Genomic DNA, 22103 nt, shown 5'->3' on the forward strand with positions numbered 1-22103 from the left:
TCTAGTCAACCCTTTTTTTTTAAACTACTTTCATGTACCTTTAAGAAAAACACAGCACATGTATGACTAATCCCATTAATGTATGGAGAACATTATTTGTAAACAAATATATTAAAAATCAGAGCCAATTTTGACTTATTTTTTAGTAATTGCTAATGGTCATATATTTGTAGGCCGCTGGTATTTCTATATTCTGGACAGGACTGGAGATCTCTTATTGTCTGTCCAGTTAGAATAACTTAATTTTAAATTGCATCATCTGCATAGTCAAGTATATTACAAAGATATCCACTCTCTTTTCAAAACAGAGTATTAATTTAACAAAGATCCCCAATCTTTCATTACATACATTAATGAGCTCATGAGTTTATAGACTAAATTATGAAAAGAGGTTCATATTAGGTCAGTATGAGTTAACATTTGTTACCCAATCCCAACTTTTTTCCTAATGTAGGTGCAAGTTAACACCTTTTATATTTATTTAGCTTCGAAACTATAAGAAGCCTTAATTTCAAACTCAGAAAGAGACAGACCACCTTCATTAATTCAAACCATCCTAGGTATGCATAAATGACACTTCTGTTGGCTCAAAATAAAAGACTAATTATGTAGCATCTGTCATTAGAAGTGAGAGATGAAAGGGAACTCACTCATATCAAACAGATCTTTTCTTGGACTACTGTCTTTGGTATAGTCTTTTGTTCCACTGAATATACTTTCAGCATCTGCCTGAAGCGGGAGTAGAGCTTCCATATTTATATGCTGGGTGTTCACATAAGCAGGGACCTCTCCTGTTACGGTTATCTGCAGCTTCCCTTCTGGGACACTGTAAATGTCTAAGGACCCTGGAAAATTCAAAAGACTTATTTTCCCCCTCTCTGTAAGAACATTTGGAAGGATAAATCAGCATTGTTTAAAATAACACAGGAGGTATCACTAATCAAAGTGTAGACTCAGCAGTCTCTGGAATGAGAAATGAAAAGACAAACAATATGTCTGTCTATTAGAGCTTGGCACAATGCAAAAATCATCCTAATGGATCTAAAAGTGACTATATTATTACAAAGCAATTTAAAAAACCAACTTGAGAGAGAAGCTACAGAACTTGGTTACATTTACAAGTTTAACACTTGGAAACGAGGTCTGAATGAAGATGGGCTACTACAGTGTTTCTCAACCAGTAGTACAAGTACCCTCAGGGATACTTGAGAGAAGCCTGGAGGGTACATCAACACAACTGAAATTTGGAGAAAACTGAATTTTTGTTTTAAGTTTTACAGCGCTTTATTATTTTTGTACTTTTTACGCCAAAAAATTCACTGCCCTCCCAGCTACGATTAAATTGTCTAAACAAATATGTTGGAATGGTAGAAAAATTTTGTGTGTCTCTGAAAACTGTAGGTACTGGGGGTACTTATAATTTTTTTTTAAAGGGGTACTTTATAAAAAAAAAGGTTGAGAAACACTGGGCTACTACATTCCAAACCCTAATGACATAAAAAGCTAAGAAGTGGGTTGTGCTCACGAAAGCTCATGATACCATCAATGTTTTTTGTTAGTCTCTAAGGTGCTTCAGGACTATTCATCCTTGAATATTTATTCAAATTCAAACTGAGTTTTGATTTCACTGGTTTTGTGGCCCTTTTGTCTTCACTTTCTGCCTATTCTTTAGTTACATAAATACAGAGAAAGGTGCTTTTAAAGCTTGAATATTGGCTGTATTTGATTGAATCTTCAAAACTGGTGAAGCATTGGTTAGTTACTTATGTCATGCGATCAGAGAACTGGAGTAAGCCAATCTGATTTTAGTAATCAACTAACACAGCATTAGTTTTGGTATTTAAATATCAAATATCTACAACAATACTGCAAACTAGTTAAATGAGGGAAATTTTCATAATTCTGAATAATGCATATAGTTCAGAATATTATGATTTGCTCATGACATTCACAAGAAGCAAAACAGAAAAATTGTATGAATCAATAATTGTTACAAATAATTTGCTATGCTAAGCTCATAAATGCACACATGTGCATGCACAGACACTAAGATGGTCTGGTTGTATCCCTGTATTCACCCTTTGCACATCACTGTAATAATCTTTGTACAAAGTGTGCCTTGTAAGATATCATTTTAAAACTCAGTTCACTGGTCAGTATTGTCCTGAATTATATCATGTATAAAGTTATAAGATTCCACTCTATAGTGTTATTAACACATGTTCCAAACAGCAGCCCTGCCCAAACATATGTTGGCAAACAGGACTGTCTCAGACAAAAAACTGAGTGCTCTGCTTAATTTGCATTTAAGCAGAAAATAGAGTTATCAAGAACAAAGGGAGTACCAATGGGAAAACCAGCAGGAGATATCCTCCCCTTAGATTTTTTTTGACTCCTGAATCTCAGCTGAAAATGTTTTCTAAGAGGGAGAGTGACTATAAAAATGAGGGACAAAGACCCCAAGATATCTCTCCTTTTTCTCCTCTCTTATTCTCTGTGTATCGATTGACTTCACCAGAAGAAGCAAAGGAAGCAGCCATTACACAGAGGACAGGATCCCGGTCTAGAAATTTGGCCAGCAAGAGTATTGAGAGCATGTGGTGAGAGAAACTTTGCATTGAATTTAACATTGTTCATTAACCACTTGCTGCATTTCATCGTTATTTCTTTTATAACCAGTATATGCCTCATTACTTGTATTCACTTTTATAACCAGTATATGCCTCATTACTTGTATTCCTAGCTCTATATGGCTAATAAATGTGCTTTATTTTTTATCTAGTTTGAATAGAAGTGTTTATGAAACTCCATTTGAAGATTTGTATATAGCATTTCTGTTTATACAATGATGAACTTTGTATGAGCTTATATTGTCCAGGAGAGGAGGAGACAATACAAGATGAATAGTTCTGGGGAAAAGCCTAGGACTGGGTGTGTGGGGGGGGGGCTATCCTGAAGTATAAATCAGGTTAGAGAAAGCCTGAGTGTGACTAGAAGGTTGCAAGTGTACATAGACATAGTTGGGAATGTCTTACATGCTAGAGGCTGTTTGTAAACAGTCCAGGAGTGGAGGCAACAGCAAAGAAGTGTAAAGGTTAGAAAGCAAGGATGAGACAACTATTCACCAGTCCAGAATATACCCTTGGGGGAGGGTGTCTGTCTGTCTCTCTTATACACACACACACACACACACACACACACACACACACACACACACACACACACACACACACACACCACCATTGGTTCTTTTTGACTGATTTGATTTGTAGGACCCAACTAGAGACACTGCCAACGGGTCAGATTTTCAGACTGCTTAAAGACATGTCAACTTGAGCAGCCAAAAATTAAAGCACACCAAAATCATGGCTGAAAACTTAGTGCGGGTGTGTGTGTGCATGCATGTTTATGTTTTCATTCTCAGGCTATATATTGGATTTCAATTCCCAGAGCTGTTTATCTAATACCTTTCACAAACACAGATGCTAAAATTCACTTTAAGGAAGGAGAGAAACTAACAATTGACTATTGTGTCTTGCTGCGAGTTTTCTATGTATCAGATTTTCACCTTATGCTCCCAATCTGCCCAGTCAGATTTGTATCTATGATTGGTGCCCATATAATGTCTACACTGGAAAAAAACCCATGGCAGTGAGTTTTGAGCCTGGGTTAACTGACTCAGGCTCACAGGGCTTGCACTACAGTACTAAAAAATAGCAGGATAGACAGTTCCTGAATAGGATGGAGTTTGGACTCTGAAAACATGCCAGCCCTGGTAGAAGAATCTACCCTGGCATTAATAGCCTCAGAATACAAGTCCTATGAGTTCAAGTCAGTTGACCCAAGCATGAAATCCTCAAAAAACCCCAAAACAAAACAAAACCCCACAGCAGCAATGCAGCCGTCCCCTTTGAGAAGTACAATTACTTCAGATGTAACTCACCTTGTTTGACAGGAACATGCTGCCAATCCTCACTGAATTTGTCTCCTAAGTGGCGACTCTGGTAGTATGTTTGTTCCCGTCCTGCTGCTGTTGCAGACTAGAATGGGGATACAACAACAACTCTTCAGCTACTCCTTCCTTTAAAATGCCGAGACTTTGTTTACCTCTGTTCTTCTTACATCTAGACTTTTCATTTCTTATGCATGACATTACAATTGAACAGTCTGTCCTGAATGTGTTTGCGTAGGGGAACAATAGTGTGAGTGGCCTTCATGAAAATCTCACTCTTTCCTGTTTATATTAACCTTTGCTATGCTCAATGACAATACCAGGTGCATCTATAAAATATGCTGCCTTCTTTTTTTGGCAAACCTTGCAAACCTATTGAGGATGCAGGAAATTGGTGATGAAATACAAGAATGGGCAAGCATCTTCCAAAGGATTAACAGAAAGATTTACTCCCTGGTACCCAATGACAGCATGGTAATAGGGGTTCTCATCAGACAAGACATCTCTGTGAATTAAATAGAAATGTGCTGCCAACGTTATGATCTTTGGCTCATGAATGCTGTTTCATTCAGACTGGCAGAGCACCGCTGTTTTCAGTAAACTTTATATGGCCAGCCTCTTACAGCTACTCAGCCCCACTGAAGTCAGTGGGACTCCGCATAGGTACAGGGATCTGCCTTCACAGTTTAGCTTGAAGGATTTCCATCTATGAGACCAATCCTTGCATTTTTGACTGAATGGGAACAGTTAGACTGGTCCTGTAAGAAAATCCTCTGGTCTTAACCCAGCATTCAAACAATTGGATGCTGTTCAAACTACCATTTCCTTTATGGTTAAGAGAAAGAGACTCCACCAGCTTGAAATATTAGTCCAGAGTGTCTCAAACTGTAGTCCATGGATCACAGGTAGCCTGTGAGCTCAATTCAGATGGTGTGAGGATAGTTCCCTCTAAGGTTCCAACATTGCAAGGTTTTCTGTCTGAAATGAACTGGTTATTGAAAAAAATGACATTGAACAACATCTTGTTGCTCTTAAACAACAGTTTGAAGATTACTTTCTAGTAGAAGCTGAACCTAACAACTGGATACATAATCCTTTCCTAATTGAAATCAGTGAGATGCATCTGGTTTGTTCAATTAGGCACAAGAGTGCTTGTTGGAGTGTTCTTGAGACGAAACATTATGGTCAGAATTTAAAAGACCTTTCCTAGAACGTGCAGACCAAGTAGTATGTTTTCTGGTGCCATTTGCTACTATATACCTATGTGAGACAGAATTTTCATCATTTCATCACTCTCAATTCCAAACACAGAAGTAGGGGAAATGCTCAACCTGACCTAAGGCTAAAGCTGACAAACTTTATACCCAACTTCCCTGAACTTTGCTCTCCAAAACAGACACATCCATTGCATTAGAAAGGTATGACTACTGATATTGAAATATTAATTGTGTGCTTTTATTTGTAGAACAAAACCATTAATTAAGATTTTTATATAGTGCTTTTATCCATAGCTCTTTACAATAGTTAGCTAATGGTACAAACAACACTGGGAAAGATCATTAAGTTGTCTACCGAGATCCTCAGTAATTTTCAAGTGGCCTGTAGGGGGAAAACGTTTGAAGCTACTGTATTAGTCAATTCAAAAAACTACAGAGGCTCAACCTTTCAATGTCATACTTTGGATCTAACTGGACTCGCTTCATCCAATTACCTAAGTCAGCAAAGAAAGTAGCTCTGCATCTGTATGCAGGATCCTAGGCCCAGATCCACAAGGGACTTAGGCACTGCGGGTATGTCTCCACTACAGAGTTTTGTCGGAAAAATGGCCATTTCTCTGACAAAACTTGAGGAACGTCCACACTGCAATTACATTCTTCTGCAAGAAAATCGAAAGAACAGAGGAGTTTTTCCGGCATTGGTAATCCTCATTCTATGAGAAAGAAGCCTTTGTGGTCATTCCATCCATAGCAATCACAGCTTACCATACAAGAGAGCATCCATACAATCTCGACGCTCTCTTTCGAAAAAGCAGGTCACTTTTTCAATGCATTTTTGCAGTGTGGATGCTCTCTTTTGGAAAAAGGTTTTTCGGAAGATCTCTTCCGAGAATAGCTTCTTCCGAAAGAAGCCTGTAGTCTAGACATAGCCTGTGATACTGATCATCACAACACCTGTTAGGTGCCTAGATAAATCACAGGAAAAACACCGTGACACACAAAGCTGAGTTAGGCACCTCAGCTCCAGCTCAATGAATGAGGAGAGATAAGGATCTTGGAATGCAACCCACAAAGCTACCTAATCTAGCCAATAGGAGATGCTGATAAATTGGATGGGTCACAAACCTCACACCCTCACAGAACCCAGGCTGCAGGGAGGTACTTAGCTCTTCTAGCGACTCAGGAACCAGGGGAAGATAGGTGTTACTCCACTAACTAATGCGAAGGGCCCAATCCACCAGGTGTGTTCAGAGGCCACATGACTCCACCCAGAACAACAGAAGAGGTGACCTCAGTAATAGCCCAGTGATTATGGTTTTCACATGGGATGTGGGAGACCCCTGTTGGGAGGGCATTACTATTAAACTGCCAAATTTCTATTTGCACAAAAACAATCACCTTAGCACAGCTCCTCCCCAGGGCCATGCTCCTTGTCCCATCCCTTCCCAAGGCCCCATTCTCTGCTCACTACATTTCTCCCTCTCTTGGTGGCTTGCTGTCTCCCACCCTAACTCACTTTCACTGGGCTGGGGAAGGAGAATGAGGGGTCTGGGATGAAGTTAAGGGGCTTGGGGTACAGGAGGGGGCTGCAGGCTGGGAGAACAGGGCTGAGAGATTCAGAATATTGGTAGAGGCTAGGGATTGAGGCAAAGAGTTGGAGTGAAGGGTGGGGTGAGGGCTCCACATGGGGATGCAGTCCCTGCTGTGGGGTCAAGGATGGGGGATTCAAGTTACCTCTGCCTGACAAGGAGAAGGAACTTGAACAGGGAATTGCCACTTCTTTGAAGAATGCCCAAACCTTTGAGCAATGGGGTATCCTGATGAGGTGCCCTCATTGAAGTTGTTTCACTAACATTATATAATTGAATAATTAAATGTTAATTGTGCCAGAGAAAGCAGGAAAATTACTCTATAATCCAACAGTTAGGGCTTAAGTCCAAATGGGAATAGTGTACACTGCCTTTCCTTTTGTGTGTTAACAGGGAATAGGACCTTAAAATGCCTCCCTAGCTACTTAGCCATGTCTTATGGAGGGCAGAAAATATTAGCCAGGGACCACTCCCACCTAGCATTCTATCATCTGGAAGCAGGGCCATCCTTAGGATGTATGGGACCCTAAGCAGTACTATTAAACTGGTGCTTCTGTGCCTGATGGCAGCCAATGGGAGGGTGGGGGTGTGTGGAGGGAAGGCACATTTTTTAGAGATGTGATTTGATAATCTTCAGCCACACACTGATGAAATATTTTAAAGCAAATTTAAACTAAAGTCCTGTAAACTAACATAGTCAATTCAGAAACTGACAGTATATACGTGGTTTTGGCAATTGCCTGTTAAATGACCTCATTACCACTTGAATGGCTCTTTCATAGGTTTCAAGTTCTGCTAATAGGTCTGTCAGGCTTTTTCACTTTTAAGTTAACTGGATCCTTTCTGGAGGAAGCAGAACCACAGAACAGGGCAAGCAAAAGGTGGTTGGGTGGACATTAAGACCCAGTGATGTCCCACGCTACTGCTTATTCTGCATATGGGTAAGGACAGCCCTGCCTGGAAAGCCCTGATTTTGCCTGTCTACTGAGCAGGTGTTTCAGACATCGCAATGGGGAAGAGGTCATTTCTAGCCTCTTCTTCCTCAGCACATGCATTGCAAGATGAGCCAAAATTTAATAGTAAGCAATACAGAGCCTTGTTTCATTTCTTATTCAAGTTCATGACTGAATATGAAGCAACAAGAGAACAGTTGCAAGAGAACAATTCAAGCCATACACAAAAAGCTTCACAAATATATAACAGGGTCAGTGCACTGATCTGAAAATAAAATGCTGCTTTCAAATATTTGATCCATTGCATTAAATAGGAAAGCTCAAGCACGTAACATTTCACTCACCTGAGCAGTATCTGCAGCATTTGGGATCCTGGTTTTGAATCTAGCATCAATAAAGCCACCAATAGGAGGCATTTTATTGGGGATGCTGTTGTAATAGGGATGTTCCACTGACTCTCCATTTTCCTCCATCCAAGGTTCATCAAAACTCTGCATCCTGTAGCAAAGCATTTCATTACTCATCTTTGTAGCACCTGAAGTGCTATAGAACTATCTACATATGCCAAATACTATCCAGCCCTTTGATAATTAAGCTACATTTATAAATTAAAATAGGATGAATCAAGCAGATTCATCCTTGTAATGAGACTGATCCAGAACCCTCTGAAATTGAGGGGAGCCTTCTCATAGACATCTGTGAGCTTTAAATCAGGCCTTATACATCTCTATTAATGACAACCTTTAAAAACTTATTCCTAGTTACATTTACCATGTTATGTGTAGTATTATTTATGTGATTGACGGATGGTTTAAAAAAAAGGATCCTTCATAATATCTTGGCACCGGTTTTGGATCTAAATAACCCGGGTGTAAATCAGGAATGAATTTGGTGAATTCAATAGGCCTGATTCTCTGTTTCACTGCACATCAGGCTGTCATTTGCACCAGAGCAAAGGAAAGGTAAAATTCTTCCCAATCAGATGGTAGCATTCTACACTCTCTACGCGTAGGGTTGCCAGGATTGTTTTGTAACACTACATCAAGTAACCCTACTCAGAGCAACCCTGGGACTTCTAATGTTGCTTATAGCAGTGGAGGTGATATGAAGTTAGCATTGGTAGGAAAGTTTCTAAAAATGTTGCTATAGGCAGTGATTGAGATGAGGGGAAAAGATATGAAAATCAGTGTGAAGGCTGAACCATTGGCTACCATTGGTAGGGAGTAAATCCAGTTCCCCTTTTAGAACAATCTCACATTGAGTTTCCTCCCACTCAACCTTTCCATGTTGTGCACTTTTTTCATGGGTGGAAAGGTCTGACCTCTATTCATGTGTTTTTAGAAAGCCTGTTTCTTTGACTTTAATCAGGGGTTACAACAGTGATTTTTATGACTTGCAGCAAAAAGGAAAATCTCTAAAATGAGCAGACTAAACTGCATCAAGAACATGCATGACTTTGCAAGAAACCCTACAGTATAGGTTCCATCCTTCCAGGGAAGTTCATCCACTTGCATTACTTCAAGACTCTATCCACACTGAGTATAAATAAGCTGGATTCAGAAATTAATTTTTTTAAAGATATAGGTTAACACAGCTTAAAGACATTCAGTGTGGGTAAGAGGCTAGAGCATAGCCATTTAAAAACTATGCTGAAAACAGTGATTTAGTCTGGGGCCACATATAGAGATGACTCTTAGCTGACGTAATTTACAATTTGTTCTGGCATCTCAATACGTAAGTTATAACAATTTAGGCTCCCTTAGGTTCATTTAACAATGTGCACTATAACTCCTTTAGCACACTTCTCCTGTGCATTGGGCCACCTTTCTATCTCTCACAGGGGTTTAACTAGCCAGTATGGATAGGACATTATAATTTTAAATCATTTTAGCCGAGAGGCCATGTATATACATGATTTTTAAATGATATTGGTCTATCCACATGGATCAGGTAAATCATGTTTCACTCATTTCTTGGGAACCTGTTTTAAAGTATGTTTAAAATCCAGTTCTTCTAAGATGGTTTCATTCACAGCACTGCCATAGATTCACCCCTCACTTTACCAGCTGGTGATGGAAACTGCTGAACTAGAAAAAGATTCTACTGAAATGCTGTTCACCTATCATGGAGAGCAGGTATCTTAGAGGGACACCGTAAATATTGCTTGAATCGAAGTTCAAATGCTTGTCCTATGGTGCTGATAACATCCTGGGCCAAGTCATCACAGCATTCTAGTATATGGCACGCTAGAGGAAAAAAGAAAAGATACCAACATTTGAACACCATTATTTATACAGTCTTTGCTGAGATGTAGTAATTAATGGCACCTCAAATTAATTAAGGACCTCAAAGTCAAGGACAATTGTACTTTTCATGACGTAAAGATGTTATTAAAATCTGAATGAACAAAAATAGCAATTAGCTACAGCTAACTTAAGACATTGGCTAGATTCTCCTCTCACTTACACCATCTGAAATCAGGAGTGATTCCATTGGTCTAATGGAAGTATCATAAAACCATGTAGGACTGATGTAAGAGAGACCAGAATCAAGTCTTATAATTTGAAAAGCTTCTTCAAGAAGAGAAGCTCTTAATAAATTCATTATCACCTGACTGTAACTGCATGCAGCAATTTACAGGAGAATTCTGAGCTTTCTATTAAAATAAAGAGATAGACACTAGAGAACATTTTCAGATCATTCCAAATTAAACTTACCTTTATTTCCCTTTGATTTATTTTCCATAATTTTACTGCCTCCATAGTTGATTTTCTAAACACTGATCTCAATGTGTACCTGTGCTACAAAGTTTCCAACTGGTTCGGAACTTTCCCAAACTGAGGCATGAGCGAAGTAGTCATATGTAGGATATCAGTTAGATCTTTGGTCCTGCTAGGTGGCTCCAGAGTCACAACGGTGAGGTATGTTGGTGTAACTAGCTATGGGTATGTCTACACTACCACCCTAGTTTGAACTAGGGTGGTAATGTAGACATACCCTATCTGGGTAGTACCCAGGCAAAGGCAGTGGCATATAGCCAGTACAGCAGCTCTACAACCCAACCCGCACCCCAGCATACATTCTTCCAGGCTGATACTCTGGATCTGTGTGGAGAGAGACTGGCTACACCACATCTACATCTACTGGGGGCAGAGAAACCCACTCCCTTCCCAATAACTAAGCAAATAAGAATCTATACCCACAATATAGCTGAATCAAAGCTGGCTTGAGTATGTCCATGCATGCTGTAATCACATTTCCTGATGGCAGTGTAGATAAGCATACATGTCCAGTGGGATTTGGGCTGCAGGAGGCTGCACATTTCACCTGCATAAAGACTGAGACTGATGCCACTAGCTTTTGAAGTGAATTTGCCTTAAAAAAATAAACTGTCTGACTAGCTGTGCTACACATTCAGCACCAATGAATTCCCCAGGTAACATACAGGCATCTCCACACATGTGGAGTGAAAGAAGTTAAGTTGAACAGAGAATTATAATATATATGCATGCAACAGAGGAAGTGGGTATGTTGCCTGCTGCTAAACGTGTTTAAAATAAAATTATATTAAAAATAACATCATGGATAAACCGTCTCCTTGGATATAATGGTGGTTTCTTGGCAGGGAAGAATTAGAGGCAGGATCCACAAAGAGATCTGGGTGTTGTGACATTTAGTATTGTAGTGCTTAACTTTTAAGTGCCCAGAAAATCACAGGAAAAACTTTGTAGTCCACAAAGCCATGTTAGGTCCTTGCTCCCTATACAATGAATGAAGAGAAACAGGAGCCCAAAAAATGAGATTGACAAATGCTAGTATACTAGGCAGGAAGTCACCTCTGCTAGCCAATGGGAGATGTTAACAACAAGAATGTGCACTAAGACTCACCCCTCTCTCAAAGGTAGGTACCTATCTCCACTAGTGTTTCTCAAACAGGAAACACTCCACCTGGAGTCAGGTGGCTCAAGTGTTACTTGGGGAAATGAGTTAGGTGCCTGCTTTGCTCCATGGCTGTGTCTAGACTGGCAAGTTTTTTCCGCAAAAGCAGCTGCTTTTGCGGAAAAACTTGCCAGCTGTCTACACTGGCCGCTTGAATTTCCGCAAGAACACTGACTTCCTATTGTCTAAAATGAGTGCTTCTTGCAGAAATACTATGCTGCTCCCGTTCAGGCAAAAGTCCTTTTGCACAAAGCTTTTGTGCAAAAGGGCCAGTGTAGACAGCTCAGATTTGTTTTGCACAAAAAAGCCCCAATCGCGAAAATGACGATCAGGGCTTTTTTGCACAAAAGCGCATCTAGATTGGCACAGACGCTTTTCCGCAAAAAGTGCTTTTGCAGAAAAGCGTCTGTGCCAATCTAGATGCTCTTTTCCGCAAATGCTTTTAACAGAAAACTTTTCCATTAAAAGCATTTGCGGAAAATCATGCCAGTCTAGACGTAGCCCATAAGTAAAGTAAGGCTCTTAAGAAAAGTAAATTGTCATGGGACAAGAGGGAAGGTCCCTTCATGGGCTGATAACTGGTTAAAAGACAGGAAACAGGGTAGGAATAAATTTTAAGTTTTTAGTTTGGAGAGAGGTAACTAGTGGTGTCCCCTAAGAGTCTGTCCTGGGACCAATCCTATTCAACTTATTTATAAACGATCTAGAGAAAGAGGCAAACAGTGAAGTGGCAAAATTTGCAGATGATACCAAACTGCTCAAGATAGTTAAGAACAAAGCAGACTGTGGAGAGCTTCAAAAAGATCTCACCAAACTAAGGCTGTGTCTAGACTACATGCCTCTGTCGTCAGATGTAGATTAGTCACGTAGATTAGACACATGTAGATTAGACACATAGGCAAAGTCAAATGTAGATTAGACACATAGGCAAAGTCAAATGAAGCCGCGATTTAAATGATCGCGGCTTCATTTACATTTACATGGCTGCCGCGCTGAGCCGACAAACAGCTGATCAGCTGTTTGTCCGCTCAGCGCGCTAGTCTGGACACTCCCCTGCCGACATCAAAGCCCTTTGTCGGCAGCCCCGTTATTCTTCATGGGACGAGGTTTACCGGGGCTGCCGACAAAGGGCTTTGATGTCGGCAGGGGAGCGTCCAGACTAGCGCGCTGAGCGGACAAACAGCCGATCAGCTGTTTGTCGGCTTAGCGCGGCAGCCATGTAAATTTAAATGAAGCCGCGATCATTTAAATTGCGGCTTCATTTGACTTTGCCAAAACAACAAATCTACATGGCTCCGTCGACGGAGCCATGTAGTTTAGATATACCCTAAGTGACTGGGCAACAAAATGGCAAATGAAATTTAATGTTGATAAATGTAAAGTAATGCACATTGGAAAAAATAATCTCCAGTATACATACAATATGATGGGGACTAATTTAGCTACAAGTACTCAAGAGGAAGATCTTAGAGTAATTGAGGATAGTTCTCTGAAAACATCCATTCAGTGTGTTTTCAGAGTCAGACAAAAAGGCAAATAGAAAGTTAGGAATAATTAAAAAAGGAATAGAGAATAAGACACAGAATATCTTATTGCCTCTATACAAAACTATGGTACGCCCGCATCTTGAATACTGCATACAGATGTGGTCACCTCATTTCAAAAAAGAAAAGGTTCAAAAAGTGCAACAAAAATGATTGGGGGTTTGGAATGGGTCCCACATGAAGAGAGATTAAAAAGACTGTGACTTTTCACATTAGAAAAGAGACTACATGGGAGTATGATAGAAGTCTATAAAATCATGACAGGTATGAAGAAAGTGAAGAAAGAAAAGTTATTTACTTGTTCCCATAACATAAAAACTAGGGGGTCACCAAATGAAATAGGTATCAGGTTTAAAACAAACCAAAGGAAGTTTTTCTTCACTCAGTGCACAGTCAACCTATGGAACTCCTTACCAGAGGATGTGGTGAAGACTAGGACTTTAACAGGGTTCAAAAGAGAGCTAGATAGATTCATTCAGGTTAGGTCCATCAATGGTTATTAGCCAGAATGGGTAGGAATGGTATCCCTATCCTCTGTTTGTCTGGAAATGGATGACAGGACAGGGATCACGTGATGATTACCAGTTGTGTTCCCTCCCTCTGGGGCATCTGGCATTGGTCACTGTCGGCAGACAGGATACTGGACTGGATGGACCTTTGGTCTGACCCAGTATGGCCATTCTTACGTTCATACCAAATGTCTGGGAAAAGGGGCAGTGGGGCACACCTTACAACATGCACCCACTGGTTGAACACTCACCTAGATGTGGGCAATCCAGGTTCAAGTCCCCACTCTCTGCCAGAAACAGAGAAAGAATTTGAACAGGGGGTCTTCCACCTTTCAGGAAGATGCTCTCACCATTCGACTATGGGACATTTTGGTAATGGTGGGTTTCCTCAGTCTCTCCTATTGATGCTGTTCTACTGTGGATAATAATGAGTCACTGGAGCAGGAGGACTGGACCTAGAGTCTTCCCCTTCTTAGGCAGGTGTTCTAACCATTGGGGTCTCCTTTGTTCTATCTCTCTCTCTGGCCCAATGACCACTCAAGTATTTATCCACATTGGATCAGTTATTGGCCTCAGATCAGGCTCTGCAGTTGACTTGGGCAGCTAAATATCTGTATTCTTCTGGCTCATGAATCATACACAGTATAAAGGCACCTAACGAGAGGCAGCAATGCATCTACCCCAGAGTCTAATACTTGGGAGCCTAGAAAACTTTCACAACAGAAAGTTAGGTGACAAATGACTTTAGGTACCCTTGGTGGCAGCCAAGCAGGAGTTTCATGAATCACAATGATGCAAGGAGAAATAGGCACCTAACTCTGGAATTTCGGCATCTAACTTGTTTCATGGATCACCCCTTTCCTTATAAAAGGAAGGAGAGGTTTGGCTCACAAAGAGGATTTTTGGGGCTTGTTACAGGCTGGGCAACTGGAAGATGGACAGGGTAGGACAAGTGCAAGAACATTAGACTCTGAGAGGAAACGTACCATTTTAAACTCTTTGGGGAAAGGATGAATATTCTTATACGTATGTATAATGTCAAGCATGCTGTGGGTGCTAATTTAAATAACAGCATTTTCATCAGTAATAGAGAAGTACATATAAAATCATGGCTTTAAATATTGTGGGTGATACAAAGATGGGAGAGTGGTAAATAATGAGGACAGGACAGTCATATAGAGTAGTTTGGTTGGTAAACTGGGTCTATTCAAACAAAATGTGTTTCAGTACAGCCAAAGTCAAAGCTATCCATCTAGGAGCAAGGAATGCAGGTAAGACCTACAGAATGGGAGACTGTAACCTGGAAAGAAGGGATTCAAAAAATGATTTAAGGGTCACAGTGGACAAACAGCTGAACATGAGCTTCTAAAGTGTGTCAATGGGATACTGTAATGAGGTGAACCCCATCACAGGCAAGGAAGAGTTAAAGGCCAATTACACACATTCACTCCACCTGCCAGAGGTTGCTAGCGGCCTTAGGAAGACTCAGGGCAGTGCTTGACTCCTAAGCTGAAGAAAGTGGAACTGCTGGAACATGGGGCCCAGAAGATAGGTGGATACTCTGGACTTCTCTTGGATATTTTTGTTACCACAGAAGGGGCATGGGACTAGCTGCTTCTCACCCAGCACGTTGGGTGGTGTGCAAAAACAGATGGCATGAGGACACTAGCTATGAAAACTCCTTCCATATTCTCTCTCAGACACAAGGGGGCACTCTTGAGCTGAGACCTCACTGTGACAGATGTATAGAAAGAGAAGACAGAGAAGAGGTGATTTTACACCTGTACATGATATTGGTGAGGCCAATACAGAGATTCTGTGTCAGGTTCTAAAGTCCACATTTAAAAAAAAGATTTTTTTTAAATTGCAGAAAGTGAAAATAAGAGCCATTAAATGATTAGAGACCAGGAAAAAAATGCCTGACCGTGAAAGCCTTTAAGAGCTTGATCTGTTTAGTTTACCAAAAAGAAGATTAAGAGGTGACTTGATTACAGTGCATAAATACTTTCATGAGAAGAAAATGCTGTACTGTAAGGGCTCTTTAATCTAGTGGAGAAAGGCAGAACAAGGACCAATGATTGGAAATTGAAGCAAGAGATAGTCAAATTAGAAATTAGGCATATATTTTTTAACAATGAGGGTGATTAACAACTTGAACAAACAACCGTGGGAAGTAAAAGATTTGCCATCTTCTGATGTCTTGAAATCTAGGCTGGATGTTTCTTTCTAAAAGATACATTACAGCCAAACACAAGTTACTGGACTGACACAGGAATTACTGAATGAAGTTTAGTGAGCTGTGATATTCAGGAACTCCGGTTAGGACCCTCTGGCCTTAAACTCTAACCAAGAATCTATTTATTATTAATATGTAATTATACAATATATTGTAACAAACTTAAGGCCTTACAAAGCTTTCTGAAATACACACAGATGGATGCCTTTTCACAGAATCATAAGACACTGGAAGGTGCCTCGACAGGTCATCAAGTCCAGTATCCTGCACTCATGGCAGGACCAACCACCATCAAGACCATCCCTGGCAGTGTCTGACTACCCTGCTCTTAAAAATCTGCAATTATGGAGATTCCACAACCTTCCTAGGCAATTTATTCGTGTGTTGAACCACCCTGACACTTAGGATTTTTTTCCTAATGTCCAACCAAAACCACCCTTGCTGCAATTTAAGTCCATTGCTTCTTGTCCTATCCTCAGATGTTAAGAAGAATATTTTTTCTCCCTCTTCCTTGTAACAACCTTTTAGATACTTGAAAGCTGTTATATCCCTTCTCGGTCTTCCTTTTCCAGTCTAAACAAACCCAATTATTTCAATCTTCCTTCATAGGTCATGTTTTCTAGACCTTTAATAATTTTTGTTGCTCTTTTCTGGACCTTGTCCAATTTGTCCACATCTTTCTTGAAATGTGTCACCCAAAAATGGACACAATACCCCAATCAAGACCTAACCAATGCAGAGTAAAATGGACGAATTCCTTCTTGTGTCCTGCTTAGAACACTCCTACTAAAATATCAGGGTTTTTTTCAACAATTGAGTCAGACTGTTGACTCATATTTAGCTTATGGTCCATTGTGAGCCCTAGGCCCTTCCTGCAATACTCATTTCTAGGTAGTCATTTGCCATTTTGTATGTGTGCAACTGATTGTTTTTTCCTATGTGGAGTACTTTGCATTTCTCCTTGTTGAATTTCATCCTATTTACTTCAGACCATTTCTCTAGTTTGTCCAGATCATTTCGAATTATAATCTTATCCTACAAAGTACTTGCAATTCCTCTTATCTTGGTATCATCCTCAAACTTTATAAGTGTATTCTCTATGCCATTATCTAAATCATTGATGAAGATACTGATACAATTGGTCTAAAACTTGTACCTTTACTTTGAGATTATGATTTCTTCTGTTTCTTGTATAATTTGGTTTTATTTATGAGACTCAGAACAGAATCATAAATCCTGTTTGTTTGAGGCTATTGCTAAGAGGTGCCTTTGAGAGAAACCACTGCCTGATTGCAGGGAAAGTAGAAGGAAAACTAGGTAACAGTTTGAAGATCATAAACAAAGTGGGTTATAATCTCTTTCCTTATGACTTTCAGCAAGTAGGCTAGGAAGGTCTAGTCCAGGCATGAAGAGCATTGAAATTATTTGAAATATATTATTCATGGCAAAAATTTGCTGGACTAAAGTGTGTGGCTGCTCATTAATGCAATGCTGATTTTTCTTGTAAACAACCCTAATGTAAACTTTTTATTGTGCTGCATTTACTTTTTCTGGAAAAAATCTAATAAAAAGAAAATATGAATATATGCTTTTTAAATGAAAGGCATCAAATATTAAAAAAAAACCTTACCTCTGCGATTAACGGGGTCCTTAGCTACATATGCAACATAGTCTGTTGTATCCTACAAAATGGATAAACATCTGATGAATATATTGATTTGTTTCTGCATTGCACTGTAACAGAAGAGCACAGCAGTATTTCCCATGAAGTGATAGCCTGTGCTCAAATACCATGGTAATGAGGATAGAACAGATTGATAACCCACCATTCTGCACACAATAGGACTGGGTATAGGACTTTGTATGGAATCACTTAAAAGGCCATGTTCATAATATAGTTAACACAATGCCATCAAAGCATTATCCTTAATTCACACTTGTGGGAGGACTCTTCCAGACCTCTCTGAAATCAATTAAAGGACTCACATTGATAACCTTGGGCTTTGGATCAGGCCCTAATTGAGAGAAGAATGAAGGTCCCTCAGTCAACTTCAAGGTCTCTGAGTTATCTGTCAGCTTCAAAACACTCATTGGCTTGGGCTCAGTATAACTAAAGATTGTCTGAAGCTCTGACATGAAAACTATGGTTGACAACTCCAGTCCTCAGGCACAATGGAACTTCCTATCGCAAGGCTAAAGCTTGGAAGATGGAACCTTTGTGAGTGCCAGGCCAAAACTTTTGAAAAAAATCCCACAGAAGTAAGGAAATCACAGACTTCAACACCTTTCACTCCAAATGTAAGTCACACTCCTTCAACCTGACCTTTTCTAATATAAACCTAGAAGAGCAAGTACGTATTTATACACACACACACACACACACACACACACACACACCACCACCACCACCACCACCAACTAAAACCCTACAAAACCAAAACATTATATTGCATACACAGTTCTTCTCCGGGGGAAAAGGACTGGAGCAAGAACAAACCACATATGACAGATGTTAGTCATTTTGGGTATGTCTACACTGCCACCCTAGTTCGAACTAGGGTGGCTAATGTAGGCAATCAAAGTTGCAAATGAAGCCCGGGATTTAAATATCCCAGGCTTCATTTGAATTTTGCCGGGCGCCGCCATTTTTAAATCCCCGTTAGTGGCTACACGCGGCACGGAGTAGGCAGTTCAAATTAGGTGTGGAACGAGGTGTAACGGTAGTTCGAATTAGAAAGCCTAATTCGAACTACCTACTCCGTGCCGCGTATAGCCGCAGGCACGGAGACTGCACTAACGGGGATTTAAAAATGGCGGCGCCCGGCAAGATGCAAATGAAGCCCAGGATATTTAAATCCCGGGCTTCATTTGCAACTTCGATTGCCTACATTAGCCACCCTAGTTCGAACTAGGGTGGCAGTGTAGACATACTCTTTGACGGATCTGACAATTACTTATAATATCCTTGTATAAACTTTAAGGTAGGTTTACACTGCACCCTCAAAATAAACTAAGCAATTTGCATAGTGCAAATTGCGTAGCTTATTTCGAGGTAGTTTCAAAATAGCTTATTTTGAAATTTGGCACTGTTACCAAAGGGATACAATCAAAAAAAGTGAACACATATAAAATAGACAAATCAGATTTTAGAATAGAGGGGGGATAAGGGAGGGTTAGTGTCTAATCCTCAAAAAATGAGATTTACAGGATCTGTCAAAAAAGGATTCATTTTCGACAGATCCGTGTCTAGACTGCTGAGTTTTTTCGAAAAAACTCTATTTCAGAAAAAAGTGGCAGCCATGTTTATGCTAATGAAGCACAGGATATTTAAATCCCTCCTTTGTTAGCAATTTTGATGTGCCTAATCTACATCTCTCTGTCGACAGAGAGGTGTAGTCTAGACACACCCTCAGATACCACAGTAAAAAGGCAGTAAAAGAAGCTGCACAGAACAGAACAGCCCTCTCTCTGCATTCATGCATTTCTAATATTCCCAGTGACCTAATGTATGGGATAGGACTTTGGTGGGAGATGGTGGATTTCACCCCTGAGGAGGAAAGAAACTAGTGAGTGCAATGTTAGGATATACTGCTAGGCTGGTTTGGCATGCTTGGTGTGTCAGGCTGTAATTAAGTGTAGCTGTGAGAGACAGAAACCACATGAGCAAGCTCTTTGTTATTTAAAGTCCTCCCAAGTAGGAGCCTACTGTGGCAAGCCCGCTGAATGTCAATGGAGGCTCACACCTACCCTCCTCTCCACCCCCAGGATGAGATCATCTTGTTGTGGATTTTACTTTACAGTTACACCAGCTCTTGTTGGCTCCCATACTTGGTCCGATTTGATTACTCAGTGGCATGACTTTCATCTTGCTAGAACACTGGGAATACTGCTTATTTCAATCCAAATCTCTTACTGCTGCTGCTGAGGTTGTTTCCTGAGAAATCACTCTGCCAATGGATGGTGGTGTTGCTAGGACTAGGATGGCAGATGGAGCAGCAAAGAGCTTATTTATGGAGGCAGGGATCTTACTAATCACGCCTCTGCCCACTGCAGGAATTGTTCACTTCCAGCATCTGTTGCAATCCACGGTATTTCAGAGGTGCTGGTGATCAGTTTTTTACTCCCTGAAGTATTATTGTACCATGGCCCAAATGTATCCCTGCTTTATCCACATTAACCCATTTAGCAAATTGATAGCAGTCAACAAGCAAACATGTCAAGGATAGTTTGCCCTGAAGAGCTGGTGCAGTTAAATCATATCGTAGTTGAGGTGGGAGAGATATACGGGGCTGCCAATGTGGGGAGGGGAAAATGGGCAATTGCCCACGGTCCCAAGTAACTTAAAAGGATCCAGGGTTCCTGGGTCCACTGACACCATGATAGCAGCAGCTGGGAGCTCCCTGCCATTATTAAATAGCAGTAGCAGCACTGTGCAGCATGGCAGCAGCTGGGGTTGGGGGCATTCCCTGCTGCTTTTAAATCATGATGATTTAATTGCTGTCTGGGCTAGCAGCAGTGTGGGGCACCCAGAGCTGCTGATGGGAAAACGAGGGGCAGCTGCCCTAGGCCCTTTAAATCACCACTGTGGAGTCCTGGGCAGTGCAGGCTACACAATGATGAAGGGCTAGCTGGGAGAAGCTAGCCCCCAGCCCTGCTCTTTCTGCCTGAAGCCCTGCCCCTTCTGGAATGGGTTGAGCAATCTAGATAAAAAAGCTTTCAAGACTCAGGAGGGACTTTTGCTGGTCCGAGATTCTCTCACTATTTCCTGGCTAGGACATTATTCTGAAATTATGAATTTCTGAAATTGGGAGAACAGCTCATATGAATATGTAGACAAGGAACAAGCCCAGGTCTGCCCTACGGATGTAAGCAAGTAGTTGACAACCCAATAAGCCTAGGCTTATCACTACTCGACTACTTGCTCCCTCTCCCCAACCCCTCCTTGCTGCCTGTGATGCAGAGGCAGTAAGGGGAGGAGCAAGAGCTGGTGCTGGGGGGGAGCCATCTTAAAAGCCATTTCCCCCCAGCACCATCCCTGCTGTGCCACCTGTCCCTCACCTTCCCCCCACATTCTGCCTCTATCAGAAACAGCTACACGGGAGGGGGGAGACTGCCGCAAAGCTGCATCCCAGGTTGGCTGAGGGAAGAGGTTGCTCTGGCAGCAGCCCCTGTCTGCAGCAGGTTCTAGCTCCCCACTGGGAGCCTCCCACAGACAGGGGCTGCTGGACCTGGCACAAGCTGGGACTAAACAGTCCCAGTGCTGCATTTTAAATGTAGTTGGAGCCGGGCTCCCTGTATGCTCAGCTCTTACTACACTTAACCTGCAGAGCTGCAGTGGAGATAACTCCTGGACTTGGCGCAAGCCAGGACTGAGGAAACCTTCCCTTATCATGTAGTCAATAAAAATTTTACCAACTACACAATTAATTGATTACCTGCCTCTTAACATCCTTAGTCTGCCCTCTGATATGCATGAATTGAATGTGAGTTGCACAGAAGTATCTGAGAGCAAAACTAAACATGGCACATTTAGAACTGCAGATCTGGGCTTCTCCTGAAAGCCAAATCCTTCTTCTAACATATGAGTGGAATGAACACATCTGAGGGCAGCATTTGGCTCTCAGTTTTCAAAAGATTTGAGGAAAAAGGAAAGAAAAATTACCTGGGGCTACCTTGCTAGAAATACTGCTACATCCTTACTGCAGGAAGGGAAAACTGGATAATAATTAAGATGAAAAGTAAAAAGATATTCATATGAAAATACTGTGCTTACTTTGAAAAATAGGAGGCCCTAATTATCAGATGTATATTAAATGCTCTGGGATCTTTGGCACTTTTCCTATCAGTCATTCAAAGAGGAGGATTTGTGACTAACTGTCAGTGGTATCCCTCAAAAAGAGTTTGATGGCAGCAGTCGAGAAAGCGTATGAAAAAAGAAACAAGAGCTACATGCTTATATTTTCCTTTGACTAAGACATGAGATAAATCCTGGCTTAAGGTCCTCCTATATGGCCTATAGCAATATGTATGGAAGAAAGAGATTAAAGAAATGCTTACCGGATCACCTCCAGACGCAAAGGAAATAGACTGCATGTGATGATTTGCTATAATCTGTTTGGATCAGAAAAAAAAATACAACCATGAGTCAGTAACTTCTCTTATGC

General features: G+C 40.9%; 1 protein-coding gene across 6 annotated transcripts in view; it reads right to left on the reverse strand.

The window, feature by feature from the left end:
- Positions 1–22103, reverse strand: part of SHC3 (SHC adaptor protein 3) — an 86074-nt gene that overhangs the window by 9600 nt on the left and 54371 nt on the right. For all 6 annotated transcript variants that reach the window (XM_075931868.2, XM_075931865.2, XM_075931869.2 and 3 more), the window contains 6 exons: positions 21997–22050; positions 17570–17621; positions 9831–9957; positions 8056–8209; positions 3944–4040; positions 651–845 (listed from right to left, as the gene is read on the reverse strand). In XM_075931868.2, the coding sequence (XP_075787983.2) occupies positions 651–845; positions 3944–4040; positions 8056–8209; positions 9831–9957; positions 17570–17621; positions 21997–22050 (679 nt within the window). The remainder of the gene's footprint in view (positions 1–650; positions 846–3943; positions 4041–8055; positions 8210–9830; positions 9958–17569; positions 17622–21996; positions 22051–22103) is intronic.

The sequence above is a fragment of the Pelodiscus sinensis genome, chromosome 6 (assembly GCF_052426305.1).
Source record: "Pelodiscus sinensis isolate ZL-2025 chromosome 6, ASM5242630v1, whole genome shotgun sequence".
In the NCBI taxonomy this organism is placed as follows: domain Eukaryota; kingdom Metazoa; phylum Chordata; order Testudines; family Trionychidae; genus Pelodiscus; species Pelodiscus sinensis.